Source organism: Rhodnius prolixus, unplaced genomic scaffold (assembly GCF_049639745.1).
Source record: "Rhodnius prolixus isolate KJV_2025 unplaced genomic scaffold, Rpr scaffold_2, whole genome shotgun sequence".
Classification (NCBI taxonomy): Eukaryota; Metazoa; Arthropoda; class Insecta; order Hemiptera; family Reduviidae; genus Rhodnius; species Rhodnius prolixus.
The window spans coordinates 3,901,782-3,921,427 of record NW_027411592.1 but is presented as its reverse complement, the minus strand read 5'-3'; the positions used below and the strand labels follow the sequence as shown (position 1 = coordinate 3,921,427).

At 33.2% G+C, this 19,646-nt stretch overlaps 1 protein-coding gene across 37 annotated transcripts in view; it reads right to left on the bottom strand.

Annotated features, from left to right (window-relative positions):
- The window catches only part of trol (terribly reduced optic lobes), a 344,072-nt gene that overhangs the window by 62,758 nt on the left and 261,668 nt on the right, over window positions 1-19,646 (bottom strand). For 12 of the 37 annotated variants that reach the window (XR_012456002.1, XR_012456000.1, XR_012456008.1 and 9 more), the window contains 11 exons: window positions 18,441-18,566; window positions 17,778-17,888; window positions 16,076-16,192; window positions 14,416-14,529; window positions 13,410-13,523; window positions 12,814-12,927; window positions 10,453-10,593; window positions 8,063-8,197; window positions 3,342-3,398; window positions 2,015-2,145; window positions 1,806-1,899 (listed from right to left, as the gene is read on the bottom strand). Coding sequence is in view for 1 of the 37 variants with exons in the window: in XM_074120575.1 (XP_073976676.1) it covers window positions 1,806-1,899; window positions 2,015-2,145; window positions 3,342-3,398; window positions 8,063-8,197; window positions 10,453-10,593; window positions 12,814-12,927; window positions 13,410-13,523; window positions 14,416-14,529; window positions 16,076-16,192; window positions 17,778-17,888; window positions 18,441-18,566 (1,254 nt within the window). In the remaining 36 variants the exon portion in view is untranslated. The remainder of the gene's footprint in view (window positions 1-1,805; window positions 1,900-2,014; window positions 2,146-3,341; window positions 3,399-8,062; window positions 8,198-10,452; window positions 10,594-12,813; window positions 12,928-13,409; window positions 13,524-14,415; window positions 14,530-16,075; window positions 16,193-17,777; window positions 17,889-18,440; window positions 18,567-19,646) is intronic. The other 25 variants (XR_012456010.1, XR_012456012.1, XR_012456025.1 and 22 more) reach the window with 13 other exon arrangements.

Sequence of the window (19,646 nt, the reverse complement as noted above, 5' to 3'; positions counted from 1 at the left end):
TAGGTTTCTTTACACTTAGGCTAAGGCGATTTTTTTTTTTTTTTTTTTTTTTTGAGAGAGCTTTGAATTCCTTATTTAGGTTGGAGAGAGGATATACCTCCTCAATAGGCTACTTTGAGCGATCTCTAGTGGATTCCACGAAGAGGTTGAGGTCGTACGTTACCCCTTCTTGGCTCTAGAGACATTTCTTTGGCCACTTTAAGAGATCATTTAATTGAAGCATTGATAGAAGAGCAACGCAGAGATGGCTTGACAATATTCCAGAATGCCAGAGTAGAGAGAAACTTATTCGAAGCTAGAGATTAAGTGGAAAACCTCAGGGAAGAATTAGGAAGAGTTGGGACCAAGGCGTGAGAGAGTGGCCTTTCAAAGACTGGCCTGGAGCAGAAGGTAAAACTTGTCTTAATGACGAGGTTACTAGGGAAGATTGTATAAGAAACTTCTTCACGCTGCAAAGAAGTAGAGATGTTAGATTCAAGAATGTTAAGTACATATATGCACATTCCATATAAGTAATGTATTCTTATTACATCATTAGAAAACTAGTAATAGATTAAAAAAAAGATCCATAACTCAGGTAACTCAGTAACTCCCTTGAAGAAGACGTAACATTTGTCCGAATTTTGTATTATATATGTTTTTAAAAAGGAAGTTTTCATTCTGACTATACTCTTGGGTCTTTAGAAATGTACGATCTTTTTAGAATACACAGAATTTTTATAAAATATGAAGAGTTCTGTTAATATAGCACAACGAAAGATCGGAGCCATTCCATCGGTAGGACAAAAACAGCACATTAAGTTTAATCTTCTCTTTTCCAATTAATAATGTTAATGTCAAAGAGCGAAGGCCGTATTGATGGCCAATTTCATTTTCGAAGAACATACAGTCTTAAGTCTAAAAACGATTTTCATATCAAATTACTAAAGCTCAAATTATATTTTCATTTGAATTTAATGTTATTTTTTTCTGAGAGAAATAACATTCCTATTGAAGAAACCATAAGGATAAGAATTTAAAAGTTAACAAAACACTGTTACCTGTTCCATATAATTCAAGATCCTGTTGGGTTAGCACCCCAAACTTGTAAAATCGTGAATGATCTTTTCTGCTCCCAGCTTCCCAAAGAATCATTGCTGCTTGCGCATGTTATTTTTAATATTTTTTTTTAATTATTAAATTTTTTGCATTATTTTGTCAAAAGAAAATTATGCACTCCAAAAATGAAATAGCATAAGAGACTTTTAAAGATTTTTGACGGACAATTTTTTTTTTAATAAAAAATATTTCCACTTATATTCGAAGGCAAACTGATTTCTTAAGATAGAAATGTAATACAAACCAAATTTTTGTTAAGGTAATGAGTGTGGATTTTGAAGGGTGTTTAGCGTTTTCATGTTGCATGAAGATATTAAATATTCTTTAAATGATTATAGGTCTTTAAAAAATCTCAATTTGAATGGTTTAAGATTCTAATAGAATAAACAATTCGGACCTCATTTCAATGAAGGAAAACTGACGCATTTCCTGTTCAGCACTAACTTAAGAACCATGTTTAAAAAAATGTGTTTTAGCGTCTTGTTGGGAAGGTGCTAACTTCTTCGGAGAAGCACTGAGATGTTATTACCACAATAGCAGAACTAGAGTTCTTGACCAGAACTAAACTGCGCAGTGAACACTACTCACAAAAAACATCTCCATCTGGCTAGCACAAATGTTTATTTAGATTTGTTTTTTTAGAAACAAACCTACAAAGTTATTATGTCACAAGTCAAAACCTATTGAAGTCTGAATATTTTACTCACATTTTTCAACCTGTAAATAAACTCTTGCAGATGATCCCGGAGTATTTGGGGGTACACCCAAAGCTTTACAGATGTATGTACCAGTATGCGATAGCTGAAAAAATAATCATTTAATAAAACTGAATCTCAAGGAGTTTTTATAGGGCCTGTGATATTTTTAATTAAACCATCTCAAAGTATGCAACATTATGCTATTCAACCAAACTCACCTGTACATTTGGTATTTCCAGGCGACCTCTGTAATCTCTGGAATGAGGAGGTAAAGGTCCCCCACCTTTGATCCATCTAACTGGATGTCTACCAGGACCTTCATCCCTACACTGGAATACAACTTCACGGCCTGTATTTAGAGAAAAATAAATAAATAGTTATCAAGTAATATAGAAAACGCAAATTCACTATTAATAATGATAATTGTAAAATGTGTTTATTTATTAAAAGTATTGCTAATGGTTAAGTTTGTTATTTAATTTGTATGTAAATATTGGAATTGCTGATATATAAAACATGACGTTGAATTCGCTTTTTAGGGGTTTTCAGTAAACTGAAATTTAAGCACCTTTTTAACGTGCAAATAGAGAAATAAAAAAAAGTGTTCCGTCGCAAAAGAATTTCAAGCAATATTAAGAGGCATTGCTAGAATTTCGAATTTTATTTATTTTTTGAAAAAAAAAATTCTAAAATTAATTTCCGCTTACTTTGAGGGCGATAGTAATAAAACTTGGAAACATTCTTCCCAATTTTTGGTTTGCCAAACCAAATACACAAATAGCTAAACAAGTACATTGAAATTTTGTATTAGTGCAACATATTTGTGGGTTGGAGATTTAGCCCTGGAATAGGAATCAGAGAAAGAAGTTTGTGAATCTGTTCACGAATGTACTCCCTTTTTATATTTTTTAAATACTTCATTCAAAAAAGAAAACATTTATATTTCCATAAAAAATGATAACCAGCTAATTTATCTCAGTGTTTTATTAAATTATTTTAAAATAATATTATTTTTTGCCTAAAATATTACATACCTTCAATCGCTTATGGCAGCAATATCAAACAAATATTTTTATAAATGAATATTTTATTATTTTATTTTTATAATGAATATTTTTAAAAACTAATAAAAGTTTTAATAAATGAAATTATTAGGAATGCCATTTGAATTAATAAATCATCCCAATTAAGTTACAATAACTGGAGGATATTTAAAGATATACATATATGCAATATTGTTTTGAATTGCTACCGCTAGATGGTATGAACGCTGCCTTTTTCAGGTCTATTCCTATTATCTGTAGGGACTTCCTTCTTATTTCTGCATTTGTTAATTTATCCTGAGTATATTCTCATTCTGAGTTCAAAAACATATTAATATTTATATATTGATATTACTGTTATTCCTGATTGCAGCTTTTACTACATGCGACAACTTTTTATTAAATGAAAATTATAGGATTTTCGAGTAAACTTGTATGAAGCATCTTTTGTAAATTACTTAGTGAAGTTCGTATAATAATCATCATCATAAAGTTTACTTACTCTCCTTGATGGTTTGATTATAAGGATCAGTTCTGAGAATAATTTGTGGTGAACCATCTGCAAAGAAAAAGGAAATCTACAGAATTCTTAACGATAAATAGACATTATTTCTGAATTGTATTGTATTTTAAGCTTCTCTCAGCATATAATAAAGCAAAGAGAGAATTATAATAGAGATTGTTTAGATAACGTGTGCTATTCTTTACGGATAATTATAATAATAATGGTATTTTTATATATATATAATTTGAATATTTAACAACTTAAATGATTGTTAGGTACCAATTTCGAAAGAAAGGTCTAACAACTGACCATGTGAAAGAATTTGCATAGTCTACAAAAGTATAATACGAGACATCTTGAGTTAGGAGAATGGAGAATACAATTTTGTTTGAAAATTTGATCTAGAAAGGAAACATAAGAATATTTGCAAATCTTTCTGACGAGGGAAGGGATTAGCTATGAGGTTAGCATACTGGACTCCCACGCGGAGGTCCTGGGTTCGAATCCAGCAGCTGACCCTTAGATTTTCTCTTCCTAGGAGCTTCTTATAGCTCACTGTCCGGTGATGGACAGTGTTGTCTGTAACGAGAGAACACTGTCCAGAGGCCGGCAGTGCACTGGAAAAAGCTCCGGGCGCTAATGACCTCAGCTGTTGATGCGCAAAAAAAAAAAAAAAAAAAAAATCTATCTGACGAAATTGAGACCATTCTGGGTATTCAATAAGTACCAGGCCCTATCTATTATTTCATCTCTACAGAATTTTTTTTTTATAATTAATATTGTATAATCAAATTATAAAAGTTTAAATCTTCTAATAGAGCTGTCTAGCCTTGCTAGGTAAGTAGTTATAAGCTATGAGAATTAAGTTACTTGTACTCTCCAAGAAAATTTTATCTAGAGCAGCCTCTCTCATCTACTCCTGAGTAAGTGCACTAATACGTTTGGGAAATAAACTCCGGGAAAGGATTCGATAGAACAAGTTTTATGCTACTGATACTTTTTAAGTAATACGCTTTGCAAGCAAGGAGTTGTATGTATTTGTGGTACAAAAATGGTTAATTTGGAAAAAATAAAAAGAAAGAAATTGTACAAAAAATAATAACCTCTCTCATGAAAAAGAAAAGTGATCCAAAAAAACTCATGATCTTAGAAAATAGGTATTAAAAGGGGATATGCTGAAAATTCTAAGCGAAGCAAAATACTTATAACGGGTGATCCATTTAAAACGCACCAATAGCTAATAACTTTTTTGGAAAGTGGAATCCTGAAAAAACCCACGAAGTAATCTATATGTTTTTTTAAGTCTAGTTTTCAAATTTTCCTCCCCCGATGCTGTATCTTCATTTTTGGCGGAGTTACGGCCAAAAACCTGATCGGGTTTTCATAAGGAACCACTGGTTCTTGTTGTATTTATTTATTTTTATAAGACGTATTAGGATAAAACATGTCAGTTTTTAATTTGGGGATTAGAGCGATAAATAAGTTCTCGGCTTATTTATCATTAGCTCTTCATAACCTGTTAATTCCAAAAGTTTATTGAGTAGTTCAAGAATCGAGCCGAATCGAGCCATAGTTTATATGGAATTTTTTTGTTGCAAATGATGCCCAGAATCGCCTCGCGAAGTTACGGTATGCTGAACACTCTGTATACATTAGCCGCACAGAAAAGAAAAAAGTAAATATATGTATATCCAATATATATAAATATATATAAATATATGTTAAATAACATAGTAAAATAAAAAAAATTAACACTTAGATACAGATACAGATAAAAAACAACTTTTAATACATGTACGTACGTATCAACATATATTTTAACTATTAACCCTTAAGTATGAGAACATTCACTGCTTACAATGAACAACCCTTCATTTTTCTTAACGTTAAAGCGTTCAATAAATTTTCAATTTTTTAGTTACAGTCATTGAATCATTTATGAAACAGGAAATGTATTTAGTTCTGAAATGAATAAGTTCTGAGTAATCTAAAAAAAAAATGAGACAATGTACTTTCTCGGGATAAAATTTATAAAGCATATCACCACATGACGCCCTAGAGCACTTTTTCAAGCCAGTCTTTTCTGAGCCAGCTATCTAATTTGTTGATATGGCACTTCAAATTGAGATAAGTTTCTATAAGCTAATATTTCTATAATATAAATTGTAGCGAATATTTATAACAAGATCGACATCAATAGAAAATAAATGGTTTTTCAGTTTGGCAAGTACATCACATCTGTTTCCTGCGCAGAAAAGAAACATCCTGTTTAAGCCGCACATCCTCAGCTCCAATGAGATAAAAAAACGATTTAAATCCAGATACCAAATTGAAAAATATTGAAGAAAAATTAGTTAGTTGGTGCAATCTCAGATAGCAAATTGTAGGAATGCAGCTATCCGGCATGAGTAACAATTTTTCCCACCATTTCAACATTCTCTTAAAAACATTGTATTTTAGGTGCACCCTTCCTGCTTCAAGTCTAATATACCCTGAGTCTGTAGTACCAGGGGGAAGTAGCAGGGATTTAAAGAACGAGATTTGGCTCCTCTCGAGGATATCCAAACAATGAGAGCCCCAAATTTCGGCAATATATAGCAAAACACTTTCAGAGAGAGATTTACAAAGATAGCATTTGGTGCTCCAAACATCTGATTTACTGGTATCTATTAATAGTATACCACAGAGTTAGTTGCAATACTTTTTTGTAAAAACCACTTAACAGCCTGAGAAAATTTGCCAGAAGCATAGAGTGGGACACCCAAATATTCAAAAGAGCTCTCTACAGATGTAGTGTCCCCACCACGATAAAACTTGGGAAATTTCGGAACCAGCATAGTAAGAGAATTCTCATTACAATAACTTTCTAAAATTCTGAGGTTAGTCTGCATTTCTAGCCAAGAAGACAGGATGCATCCGCATAAAGGAACATTACTAGGTCCTGTATGTGCTGATATTTTCAACTCGAGCAACATAGATAGATAGATTAGACTAGGGCGGCCTCAAGGCCTCAAGCCCCTTTGGATCTATTGTGGCTCCCCTTACTCTAAAGCTCACCCTCCAGACCTGTCCTTTTTAATCAGACTCTTAATACTGGAGAGCAGCCCATTGGGTAAAGCTCACAGGCCTTGGTTTTTCCTCCCCGAGAAGTAACATCCTTAGCCACACGAGCTCCTCACACTGACAACACGTTCAGTGCCGTTTCCTCCTCTTCCAGACAGAACCTACAGAGGCTATCATCTGCCAGGCCCATGCGATGTAAGTTTTTTCTGAGCTTGTAGCTCGAGCACCATGATCAACAAAGTAATCAAGAGCGAGAACTGTAGTGACTCAATATCTCGCTCTGTAACACCCCCTGAGAAACACCCATCTCATTAGAGAGAGAGGCACCATCTGAAATCACAAAAGAGGCTTAATCACACATATTCCTAAGAAATCCAACCAGCTTAGCGCTAACACCAACTTGAGATAATTTAAACTACAGTTTGGCGTGGTTCACAGAGTCAAACGCTCTTTTGAGGTCTACAAAAAGGCCGAATACTCTCCTTCTTTTAAGCCTAAGTTGAATGTTAATAGCAGTAATAACAGAAAACACTGCATCCGCACAATCCCTTCCGCTGCGAAAGCCCATCTGTCCTTCAGGTAGAATATTGTAATTATCGCACCACTTGCACGGCGTATTGTATATTACAGATGTAAATAATTTAGTATTGGAATTAAAAATGGTTGTGCCACAATAATTATTCGGGTCAGAATGGTCGCCCATTTTGTCTATAAGTCTCAATTTTATTCTACTATAAGAGGCCGGAATATTGTCCGAGTTCCAAATTTAATTGAACAAATTTAATAGATAATGAATCCAGTTAGAAGGTAACGCTTTAAAACACTCATTAGGAAATAAATCCAGCCCTGAAGCCTTCTTCAACTTACTATTATCAATAGAGTGTAACAATTCTTCCAATGTTATATCACCACCAATATCCGGATTAAAAGTGCTTAAATATGTAAACACAATGTGCAATCTAGGAGGTAAAATCAGGTTGTAAAACTTTTCCCAGTCTAAAAGAGAAAGGAGATTTAGCTGACCTTTTGCTCTGGAGCCGGCGAATACATTCCCAAAATTCAGCTGCACTTTTTAAGGAGGCTATTGTATTTTTTATATTATTGTAATAAGTCTGTTTATTGGATTTGATAAGTGTTTTATCTTCTTTTCTCAAATTAATATATTCTTTTAAAAAATTTTCCTCGAAGTTATTCCTTTTACAAGATTTAAAACATCTACGGATCATTTTCTTGGCAGAAATACATTCTTTGGACAACCAGGGATTATTTTTATGTTTATGGGAGCAAGGCATAAGCTTCAGTGCACCGGGAGAAGAGTGTGAATTTGGAACAGCCCGTACAAAGTTCTGATGAAGGTTCAGTTGTTTTTTTAAATTATTTATTTTGGTGGGCGGTCCCCGAGCGCTAGCTCACATCCGCCCCACGCTCACACTACCACCGTCCACACAACAACCCCCAGCAAAATACCCAAATTCCGTCAACAAAACCAACAACCACAAACAATCGCTAAACACTAGACAAAAACAATAACAATAACAATAGAAGAACTAGAAGCAGAGGAGTTCATGGATGAAGTAAATTGCAACCTCACTCTCCAATGAACGTATAATTACCGGGAAAGTCAAGACTGGACCTACCACTACAAAGATACATACCCCTTTGTCCAAGTTGGTCAAAGTCCGCCAACAGTAGACCTCTCAAATTTATTGCTGAATCTAAAGAAGATGTGATATTATAGAAATAATCATCCGATCGATTTAGATTGCCATTTCTTGCATTGAAATCACCCCCTAAAATATTAACATCGCTATAATTAGTTATAATATCTCAAAGATCATTAAAAAGCCAATCACAGATCACATCATTCTCACTTCCCGGTTTATAATAGACTACACCAATAATCACAGAAAAATCTTGAATCTTCAACTGTAGACATACAAACCAACTGTTGGAGATCAGATCGTCCACTTGAGAGACAAGGACTCTCCTGATGAAAAAAAGAATACCTCTCCTCGCTCTTCCCTGCAGGAAATTTTTTGTTGCCTTCTTAAAATAAAAATTCATAATCACTCAGAAACAGTGGTAATTGGAAAAAGTCTGTATGAATTCAGGATTCTGTGAAGCAATTAATGATTCAACACTAAAGTCTCTATCTCATTCGATGTTAAAATTAAAAATATTGCTAAAAGATCATCTTCAAGATAAGCTTTTTGAAGTTGGCAACCGAAATATCCTGCAGAGGTTGTGAAAATGCCAAGGGAGAAGTAGCGGGCTTCATATATTCTTTAATATTTCCCGCCTTTTTCCTCTTTACCGGGTAAATATTGGGGCGGTATCAGTATCATCTGTTTCCATTTCCACTCCGGTTGCGAGAGAAGATACATCTTCAGAGTCAGGGATCAGACCATCTCCAATCTCACTCAGGTCAGCTTCTGATCTTATTAAAATTCGCCGAGATCCATCTGTTTTTCTAGCCAATAATCGACCACACCTCACCCAGACTTTAATTTCACTTTTTTTCTGTAGTAATTTCAATTTTTTGAACAGTGTATATGTCTGTCTCCCTATCCAAATGTCACAGACCCTTATGCTGGCCACTTCATTTATAATATTTTTTTGTTATAATTATGATAAATCACATATATGTACATGCATGTTAAAGTAGAAAAAGACAAAGTTAGAGTAGGCTACTGTCTTGAATTCGTCTTACCGAAATATTCGTGAGCACAAATAACACACAGTTAATAACAAGTAGATTATTCAACAACAATTATTCATTTCTCAATTGTAATTTAATTTAATTATACCTAGATAGAGAATGTAATTGAAGAAAACTATATTATTTGCGATAAAGCCAGATAATTATTACCTATTATTATAAACGTTTGACTACTACATAAAATAACAATTGCTTTAATCGAAGAATGAACTTAAACCGACGATTTTTATTTAAAAATAAAAATAAATAAATAAAATAAACAAAATCATTGATGAATGTTGGTGTAAGTTTTTTATAAAAAAAAGTTTTGAATTTTTTAGCCTCATAATTTTTTTTTATTTTTTATAAAGTTTTTCTTTTTAACCTGTAATTAATAGTTTGATTATTATAAATAACTAGATATTACAGTCAATCTACAGTGCTACTTGAACATATATTTTGTAGACGAAAATGGCCAGCATAAGGGTCTGTGACATCTAATAAATTCTAAAAAATAACTTATTAATGAAAATTAATGCAGTAGAATTACTTAACTATTAATGAAGTATTAATGAAATGTTGGGTACTGCTGATTTGTTACCTTTTGGCGTTTAATCAACCCTTATACTTAACATTTTAAACTGTAAGTTTTTGTTAAGGAGTCAAAATATTAATATCCATTTTGAGACTATTAATATCAGACTTAATTTCTGTTTTAAGTGAATTAGCAACTAGATTAATGTTAGAATTTTTATTTCGACAAACTGCCAACGTTAATAACTTTTGATTAATATCGTTCATTTGTGATAGTAACAAATCTATTGTAATTTGGGAATTCCTCGCATGTTTTTTGTTAACTGTTCAAATATAATAGAAAAATCAGAATATTAAATAATCTTGGTTGCTAGCAAAGTATACCTGTAAATATTTATGTATGAATGTTGATGGCCCAACAATCAAACTTCAAGTTCATCACAACATGCCCCTCCACTAAAGTAATACTGCAACTTAAATTAACCTTAAATCATAACTTTTCTATTTTTATTTATTTATTTAATTTTTTAAACCGGCTCGATAGAAAATTCTCAAATTTTGGGAGATTACACAATTTGTAATAATTTATGTTCTTGCGAAAATTCACTTTAATTTGAGCAGTTGATAACCAGTTCAATCACTGTTTATAACAGACGCGATGAGTACACTATGAGAGACTATATACAACTCTTACAAGCTTTATATTACGCGATGGAAGAGACATTAGTAGAACTTAACATATTTATGTCATAACCTTAATTACATAAAATAAAATAAAATAAATAAAAAAAGTAATCGCATAAAATTACTTACTGCAATTTAATTCATCAGTGGAATCCGAACAGTCCGCTTTACCATCACAATGTTGAATTTTGGATAAACACTGGTCTCCAGAGTGGCAGGCAAATTCCTGGTAGGAACAGACTACAGGCAGTGGTGGATCTGTTGGCCTTTCTGGACAAATAAGTAGACTAGGTTTAATATCAGAGGTTAGGGATTAGCTAAGTGGTTAGCGAATACTGGATTTCAACGCGGAAATTCCGGGTTCGAATCCAGCTGCTAGCCATTAGATTTTCTCTTTCTAGGAGGCTCTTACAGCTCACTGTCCGGTGATGGACAGTGTTGTCTGTAAGGAGAGAATACTGACAGGAGGTCGGCAGTGCACTGACCTTAGAAGTTCCCGCGCCCTAAATTAAAAAAAAAAAGAAGAGTTTTCAAAGTGAAAAGAAATGTTTCAAAACCTCGCAGTTAATATCGTAGACACTCAGTACTTGGAGTCTGGCGATTAGGGGAGTGGGGACGATCTTTGGGGTCCAAAAGGAGGATGAATTTATGTTGTCCTTACATTTTTGGGAGCAGGATAGTAAAGGTTAATTGTTTGGAAATTTTTTTCATTGTATTAATCAAGCTTTTTTTAATTACAATATTATTAATTGAGAATGTGTAATAAAAAAACTTCTGACATGCTTTGAAAGAATGTTTCCTCGCAGACCTTAAACTTTTACCTTGTAAACCGCCTTGTTAGTGGCGCTAACAAAGTGTGGCGCATCAAAAAGCAAAATGAAGTAGTAGAGAAAAGCTCTGACTAGATGCAAGCGAAAAAGACATCAGACAGTTTTCTAGTTTTACTAAGATCTATTCGGATGATCGCAGGCACATGCATTACGTAAGACTATTATGGTTATCACGGATACGTTTTAAGAACTTAAACGATACCGCAAAGAGATGGAACCATAAGAAACGGCTCTTATTGTTTTAGTTATTTCGCTCTTCGATTTTTTTATTTTATTTTATTTTTTAAAATGGAAGTAAGAGAGCTTGGAAATTTATAGAAAAAAAATACAACTTAGACATTTCGGGATGTTAACAAAGTTTGAGAAACTTACAGGCTAAATCGCCAATTCAATGATCAACTAATAAAAAAATAACACCTTTTTTTTAAGAAAAAAAGAAATACACCATTATTACCCAGCAGAACTTTCACCTTACAAAATCACAAACATCAGATATTATTAAAAGTTATACTAAAACCAATTTAACAAGATGTAGATAAAAATTATTGCAATTTTTTTATAGCAAAAAGCACCCTATCTGAAGTAAATTGCTTGTTAAAAGTAGTCTACTTTTACTTTACTTAAATAAAATATCTGTTCATAAAGAAATTCATGATACCAGTGTTAACCAGTTCGGATCCTGTAATCTAATCTAATCTTTTCATAGCTTTTGTAGTTTTGAAAATATTTCCATTCACTATATTTTACGCATTTATTATGAAAAAATTATGATATTGATGCTTGTTTTTGAAAAAAGATACAAAAAAATTAACAAAAGTTTCCAGAAGTGTATGGAGAAAGAGAAGAAGTTACATTGCTATACTATTGAGCTTACTGACAAATAATTGGTGGAGGTTGGTACAGACTAAGATTGTCCACTTCTAAAGATAGATTATCGTTGGATTTTGAAAGATCTCATTAAATATCTGTCCAGCATAGATTTTTTTGTTTTTATAGAATATATTTTTCTTATTTATTATGTCTTAGTCTACTTTTATATTAATAATTCTGTTATTTAGAAATACTTCGTAACAATTTAATTGAAGAGGATTGCTCCTACAAAGGATTGGCTACAGAATGTAGAATGCCATTACGTGGGAATCCCACGTAAATCAACGCTTACGAAAACTATATATATAAACGAGGTGCGGAAGGGACCAAATCGATTACTGGCAAACAACCACATACCAGAACAGTCCATATTTAGTAAAAGCATCTAGCGTTGTAAGACGAATCTGTATCTTCTCATCGCTGATTAGACAATGATACTTGTTTCTTTTGAGCGCCACTCGTTTCATCTTAAGAAACAGTAACTAACGTTTATTATTAAGCAGTTGGCGATCTAAATTTGAATAGAAGACCTAATGATATGTCTGGGAAACACTTTGGCAAGAGAAATAATTTAATCACTTATTAGAAATGAGAGGCCTCTTCTTTTATATTATGGTTTGCTTTGGATAACCTGTGATAGTAAGGAAAGACTTAAATTTAAAAACAAAAGAAAACTATAAGATTTTATAAAAAAAAAAAAAATTAAAAAATTAGTTATTAATAGGGAGGATATTAAATAGAGATACAATGAAAGAAAATAAATAGAGAAGAAAAGTAAATGCAAACAAACCACATTTATTTTCATCGCTTCCGTCCGGACACTGGTAGGCCCCATCACATCTGAAGTTGATATCTATACAGCTACCACTGTCGCACTTGAATTCATTTTCACGGCATGTGTAATCTGAAAGATGGAAGTAATGATGCATGTGTTAACGATCGCATTAAAAGTGTCTTAGGCTGGAAACATAGTGGAGCGGCGCGCAAAGCTGCGATGATAGCGAAGAGCAAAGCGGTAAAAACAAAAACTAGAAATAGATAGAGTTGCTCTATCTTCGCTTTGCTCGCCACTATGCGCGGTCCCATATGTTAACTTGTGTTTGATTTCGCCGCTTCGCTCTTCGCTATCATCGCCGCTTTGCTCGCCGCTCCACTATGTTTCCAGCCTTAATGGTGTGTTGGGGTCTATTTAATATTTATTCTTTGCGATTTTTTTTTTTTTTTACACTAAACTAGAATTAATTCTCTCTTATTTATTAATATAAAACTATCAAATTTGTGTACAATTCAAACTTAGAAATATATATATATATAAGTATTTAATTTATGTATCCCTCATTTTGCCGCTGCATTTGTTTATTTAACTTGTTAACTCTATTTACTTACTTTTGCATTCCTTTTCATCAAAACCATTGTCACAGTCTTTAGAACCATCACATACACGTGATTCTCTAACACATTGTCCATTTCCACAATTGAAATCATTGGGATGACATTGTTCTGTAAGAGATTTATTGCAGGATAATTTAATGGTGAGGTGATAAGACTTTTTACTTCTTTTTCTCTTATAATAAAATTAAAAATATATAATATATTAAAAATAAATAAGGTTTATTTCTTGGTAGGATAATGAAAGCGAAGTGTAGATTCAAAACATTCGCAATCGCAACATTTGTAGATCGTGGTGCAAAAGACTCCGTACGCTTCGATCAAATAACTTTTTTTTTCTTGCAAAACCCTGATAATATGTTCATTAGAAGCTTCTTCAGCGGCCAAAGCAACAACTCTGGTTACATTTCAATATCATCCAGTCAAAATTCCGTTATTATTGAAAATTACAATTTTAATTCGGATATGCAATTTTAAATTGAAAATTTTTCTTCTTTTTTATTTTACAGAACGGATCAAGTCAAACCTGCGTGAAACAGCACAGTGTCGCTATTGACGAAGTGCCGTTTCGTTGACAATAAAAGAAGATCGATAGTGCACTACTCACGATGGCGTTATATAAAAGAGCTGCGTGAACACAGCTTTCTGCACAGTTGTCATACTTAAACCCTCACATTTAACCGCAAACAACGGTCTAATCAAATCCAGGATTCTTCCGCATCCGTTACAAACAAGAGGACTTTAATGGAAATCTCATTGATGATTGGCCTTAACAATAAATAATCATGAAATAGCAATAAAAATACATTTCAATGCAAATAAAATAAAAACTAGAATTACACAGACCACGCAGGCGCGCAAGTAACCGGAAACTTCTTAGTTAAAATAACCGATATACTCTCAATTTGCGTTTTCAAAAAAAAAAAAAAATCATGAATTGTCTCTTATCACCAAATCACCATTCTTTTTTTCCCCCTGCGATTTTTGTTAATTTGTTGCTTACCTTTACAGTTATTATGTTCATCGCTTCCATCCACACAGTCCTTTATTCCATCACAAACAAACCCGTTGGAGATGCATTCACCGGAGCCGCATTGAAATTCGTTAATCTTGCAACCTGTAAGCGATAATTTTAGCATTTCGCCTCTACTATATATACACAGTAATTGTTTAGGCGAACAGGAAAGCATCAACAACAAACAAAACTAAAACCATATTTTGTCTTGTCTTTTTTTCCGCATGAAAATAAAAATAAAATCACTAAAAACAAAACGCTACTCTCAAACAAAAATAAATAACCTTCTTGACTGAGCAAATGTTTTTTATTTTTTGCCTGCAAAACTTGAAAAGCAAAGCTTACGTTTTATATATTATACATTGTATTTATGTAATTATTTACAGATACTTGTTTTATTTGCTTTTTTTTATTATCTGGCGCCATTCAACTTTGCAACTTTACAAAGCAGCAAGCAAGCCCACTATTGAATGCTTTTCATTAATTTCTTCTATTTAATTGAATGAATGTGGTATTTTGGTTAATACATACAAAAATACATAGTTTATAACTTTTTATTCAATTTGTAAGCAATGTTTTTCGTCAAAGAATGACTTATCACTTTGTTCTACATTTAAACGTATTAATGTTCATAACATCACTTATTGGATTAGAAAAAAGGTAGTATCAGATAAGGATGTTAATTTAGGGTTTCATAAGAATAACATTTTTCATATTCTCGTCTTTTTGTGAGCTGTAGGGACCCTTAATTTGGAATCTGTCCTACAGTCGTCTCATGTTCTTAAAATTCAAATTCAACTCCCCTGGGTGAAATTTTCCATCAAGATAGCTGTATGATAAGTCCCCACTGGGAGGAAGACTTGATGAAAACAGGTGTATGATAAGTCCCCACTGGGAGGAAGACTTTTTATTTTTAGACGCCCTTTACGATATTGATGGTAAGACATATAACTGACAGCATAGGTGCCATAAAGCACCCTTCAATAGGATGAGGTCATCCAAAGTACAATTCATTAGAAGGAATTTGGAAGGCTCTAAACACCCCAGAGAGTTTCAGGATATAAAAATGCTCGTTCTCAAAACAGTCACTGAATCTAAGTAAACTGAAGCAGAGAAAGAGGAAATAAATAAACACTTAGCAGATTCATATACTACAGAATGTTATGCAACAAGTGTTGCTTATTGAGTCCTGTTACGACTGGATTTAAGGAATACGCTGCAGTTTGAAACATTGTGGTGCAGAATATACTGGGCAGTTACGGATTGCAGTTATCTGTTACTAATCAAAGTGAATGTATGAGTTGTCACCTCTAAGAGGATGAATTCTCAGAAATTATGTTCAAATTATGATGAGTGTCACTCAATCACTTAATATATATTAGTATTTGACGTTTGATAATTGAACGGTTTTTAATTATTAAAAATTAATGTAAATACCACCACTCATGCACATACTCAAATGAAATTCATAATTTTGATTCATAAAAACCTATAATTTTTCAAAAATTACCCCTATAACCTCTACCGACCAAGATAGCACGAGACTAATAGGTCACACCTTCGGCGCCCTAATGGAGTGTGATTATCACATTACCTGAGAAATTAAAATAAAAACGAAAAATACTTTATTTTCAAATCTATCTATTACCACCTGGACAATTGTGTTCATCTTCTCCATAGTGACAATCATCGCGGCCGTCACATTTGACTGTACCTGGAAGGCATGTCCTATCGTCGCAGGTAAATTCATCTGATCTGCATTCACCTGCAACATTTTATTTTCATATCCTAATAATTAAAAAATAAATAAATAAATAAAAATAAAATAAAAAAATTAGCGCTGAGAGTTAGAAAGAAAGGAAAAAAAAATAAAGAAATCTAATCGTGTTAATAAAATATTAAAAGTGTTAGATGGAAAATAAAATTAAAATAAAACAGATTTTTTTCCTTTAATAAACGGTAGAATACTGGCAGCTTAAAAGCGCCAACAACTTGAATGTTGTGTCTTCTTTGCAGTCATAATTCTCTTTCAGCCAAAAATTCCAATCTCAACATTTGCTTAAAATCTTTTCTAACTTCTTGATGATTTCTACTATGTAGAGAAGTTTATTAAATGAAGTACTTGGCGAAGTTTTGCCTTTACTTCGAGTTAAGCTTTCATTGCACAGTAGGTAGCGTTTTCCCGAATGGGCGTACTACTTCCATCTTCGCCGTGATATCTAAATATGAATCACAGTTTGTCCAAATTGTCCAAAACAAATATTTGCTCATTGTTTGTACTTTTTAACATAGTAATCGATTCATATTTGACTTGGTGCTTGTATTAGAGCATTGTTCCCAAACAATGTTAAGTTACTTAGATTATGAAAGTTAGAGATGCCATTTCATTACCTCTGAACGAAGTATTTAGAAAGTATTTTGTGGTTTCACAAGCTGTTGCTTCTCTTACTTCTGTATAAAACTTGAGGAGAGTAGACAGTCCTGCTTGCACTGTCTCTCATCTGAATAGATGTTTGCCAAGTTCTCTTTAAAAAATTTGTCCGGCATAACACTTGGAGATAAATGAAATGAAATGGCTCAAACATGGTTGACAATGGTTAACAGGCATTTGGTGCAAGAGGGAATCTGAGAAGAAGTCAATTTTTTTTCTTTTCTGAAACAATGTAATAATTTATCAAAAACTCGTTCCGTTCGGACTGAAGATAAACTGGGAGAACATTATCTTTTATTTCCAACTTATAGGCCGGACATAGATTAGATTGCCTCTTTAGGCTGCAGTGCCTGGAAAACAGGACCCAACCAGTTCTCTAATGTTAGCCAGATTAGATTTTAACAGGATGTAGCAGTTAAGTCGTCCTTCCTGGTACCTAGAAGATCTTTGGCTCCCTTGTGATAATTTTTAATCGTAGATAACAAGCAACCGGGTATGTGAGAGTGACTGGATGCGTGTGTCAGTGATCTACAGTTTTCTTATGGAACGCTAAACTTTTTATTAGAAAAACTGTCTTTTTTTTTAGTGCATCCGATCTCTAGCTCCTGTTTCGAATCCTCTTAAAGTATCACGTTTCATTTCTTGGATAGTGCCTAGAAGATCACTTTGCGACAATCCTCTGCTAAATAGAAGACTTAACTTTTTAGGGATGCTTTGTTGACAATTGTCAGTTTTTCTCACAAAGCGATGAAACAAACTGAACAAAACAGATTTTTTAACACAATATCAAACAATGTTAACTAGCGATGTTAGTAGATTTAGACTAGTGGATTAATGAGGCAGTGCATCGGTTAATTTTATGAAAAGGTCCATTACACCGATAGATAACTTGATCGCTGTTTTTTAAATTTTTACTCACATCCGCTTTCATCTGTGCCGTCTCTACAATAACTATATCCATTGCATCTTTCTTCCGGCGGGAAACAACCGTCTCCATCTCTACAACTGGTACTTTCTTGTGGACATCTCTCTGTAGCACAAGATTATTATCAATTTTTTCTAATTATCTCTCTAACAATATTACACGTTCACAGGAATTCCTCAAACCGTCACATTCCTTCTTTTTTTTTACTTTTAATTTGCTACATTACAATTAGGTAAATTAAAAATAAATAAATACAATATTGTTTTGTTGGAGAAACAGAATTACAGATTTATACAAAAAGGACAACAGAATAGCGGAAATGAAAGAAAAAGAACAAATATTGAATTTAGTTCAGCGAATATCCCTGAAATTAGCTTTAAAAATTGGACATCACAACAATACCCACAACCAGATTACAGCGACTCTAACTGCCTAAAAATCTGGAAAGAGAGGACAGAGTTCCATAGGCGACGATCACAAAGTTTGAAGATATTACAGACAAAGAACGATGAAGAAGTAGGAAAACAAAGCGAAATTGAGAAACAATAGTACGCAAATGAAACTAGCGGACAAAACAAAAGTAGAAAACAGAAGAAACTGTTTCCACACCATACACAAACACATATAGGTATATATATTTCTTTTTCTTGAACTCACCACAATGTTGCTCATCGCTGCCGTCTGAACAATCCACCCTATTATCACATCTTCTATGTTTCTCATAACATTTTTCCTTATTCTGGCAGGTGAAAGTTGTTAGTGGGTCGCATGGAAGATTGTTGTCTAAAAGATTATGCAAATCTGAACTAGATCTGAAGTAGTAGTTGAAAAAAAAACTCTACAAGACTTTTTGATTTTCTTTCCTGATATTCCTAATTAAAATGAATTAGTTGTTCATTTACTCCGTCTGTCTGTCAGAGGCACTTCCCACAGAAGTTCATTCGCTCCACTCAGAGCTGGATTATTAACCAGAGTCAGCCCTGGACTCACGAAAACTGCCCGAGAGTACTTCGAATTCTTGTGACCAGAGAATTCAATCCCGGTAATATAAGCTGTAAAGCGAAGTAGTTACTTTATCAGGGAAGCCTGTAGCTGAGTGACCTCTCCAAATGTTATACGCGATAAAATTTATCCTAATGAACTTTTCCGCATAACAGACAGCTATTTATTGTTTTTGGTATATTATTTATTTAGACTTTGAAAACTTTATGAACGAAGAATAACAGGTGAATCTAATGTCACAATGGGAAAGGACAGGTCATAAGAACATGTTGAGAGGTATCTGAGTTTGGAGGAATTCTCTATTAAATTTCAATTTAACGGCGATTCAAAATAAAATTTTTCAACTTACTGATTGAAAATGTTAAGAAAAACTGGTTTTGGAAGCGTAAATTTTTCTAGAAGCTTCCTCAAAGGGATAGCTACAGAGATCACAAGCTAAAAAGTCAGACTGAAGCAAGAAACGTTACTAATTCATTACATTGGCAGCAGTCCTCATAAAACCTCTGAAGACGGCTGCTTTTTTAGCGGCTTACTTTACATCTTTGGCTGCTTTGGCTACCAGTGACCATGTGTTCGGATTAGAAGTGGGAGAACCTATTTCTATTACCCTTGTAGTTTTCTTTTTAATTTGGGAGGAAAATGTAAATGAAAAAGTGAAAACTCCCATCCCCAACCCTAGTATTAAATAACTACATGAATGGACAAAATTCTCATCAAGTAAACCACCTTTTAAAAAAACCATAACTGCTAAACTGAAAATAAATTAAAACATAAAAGCAAAATCTGAATTTGTTTTAGTCATAAAATAGAAAAGTTGAAGTATTTTGTCCAATCACTAGCAGGAAAAAAAAGACCCAAAAT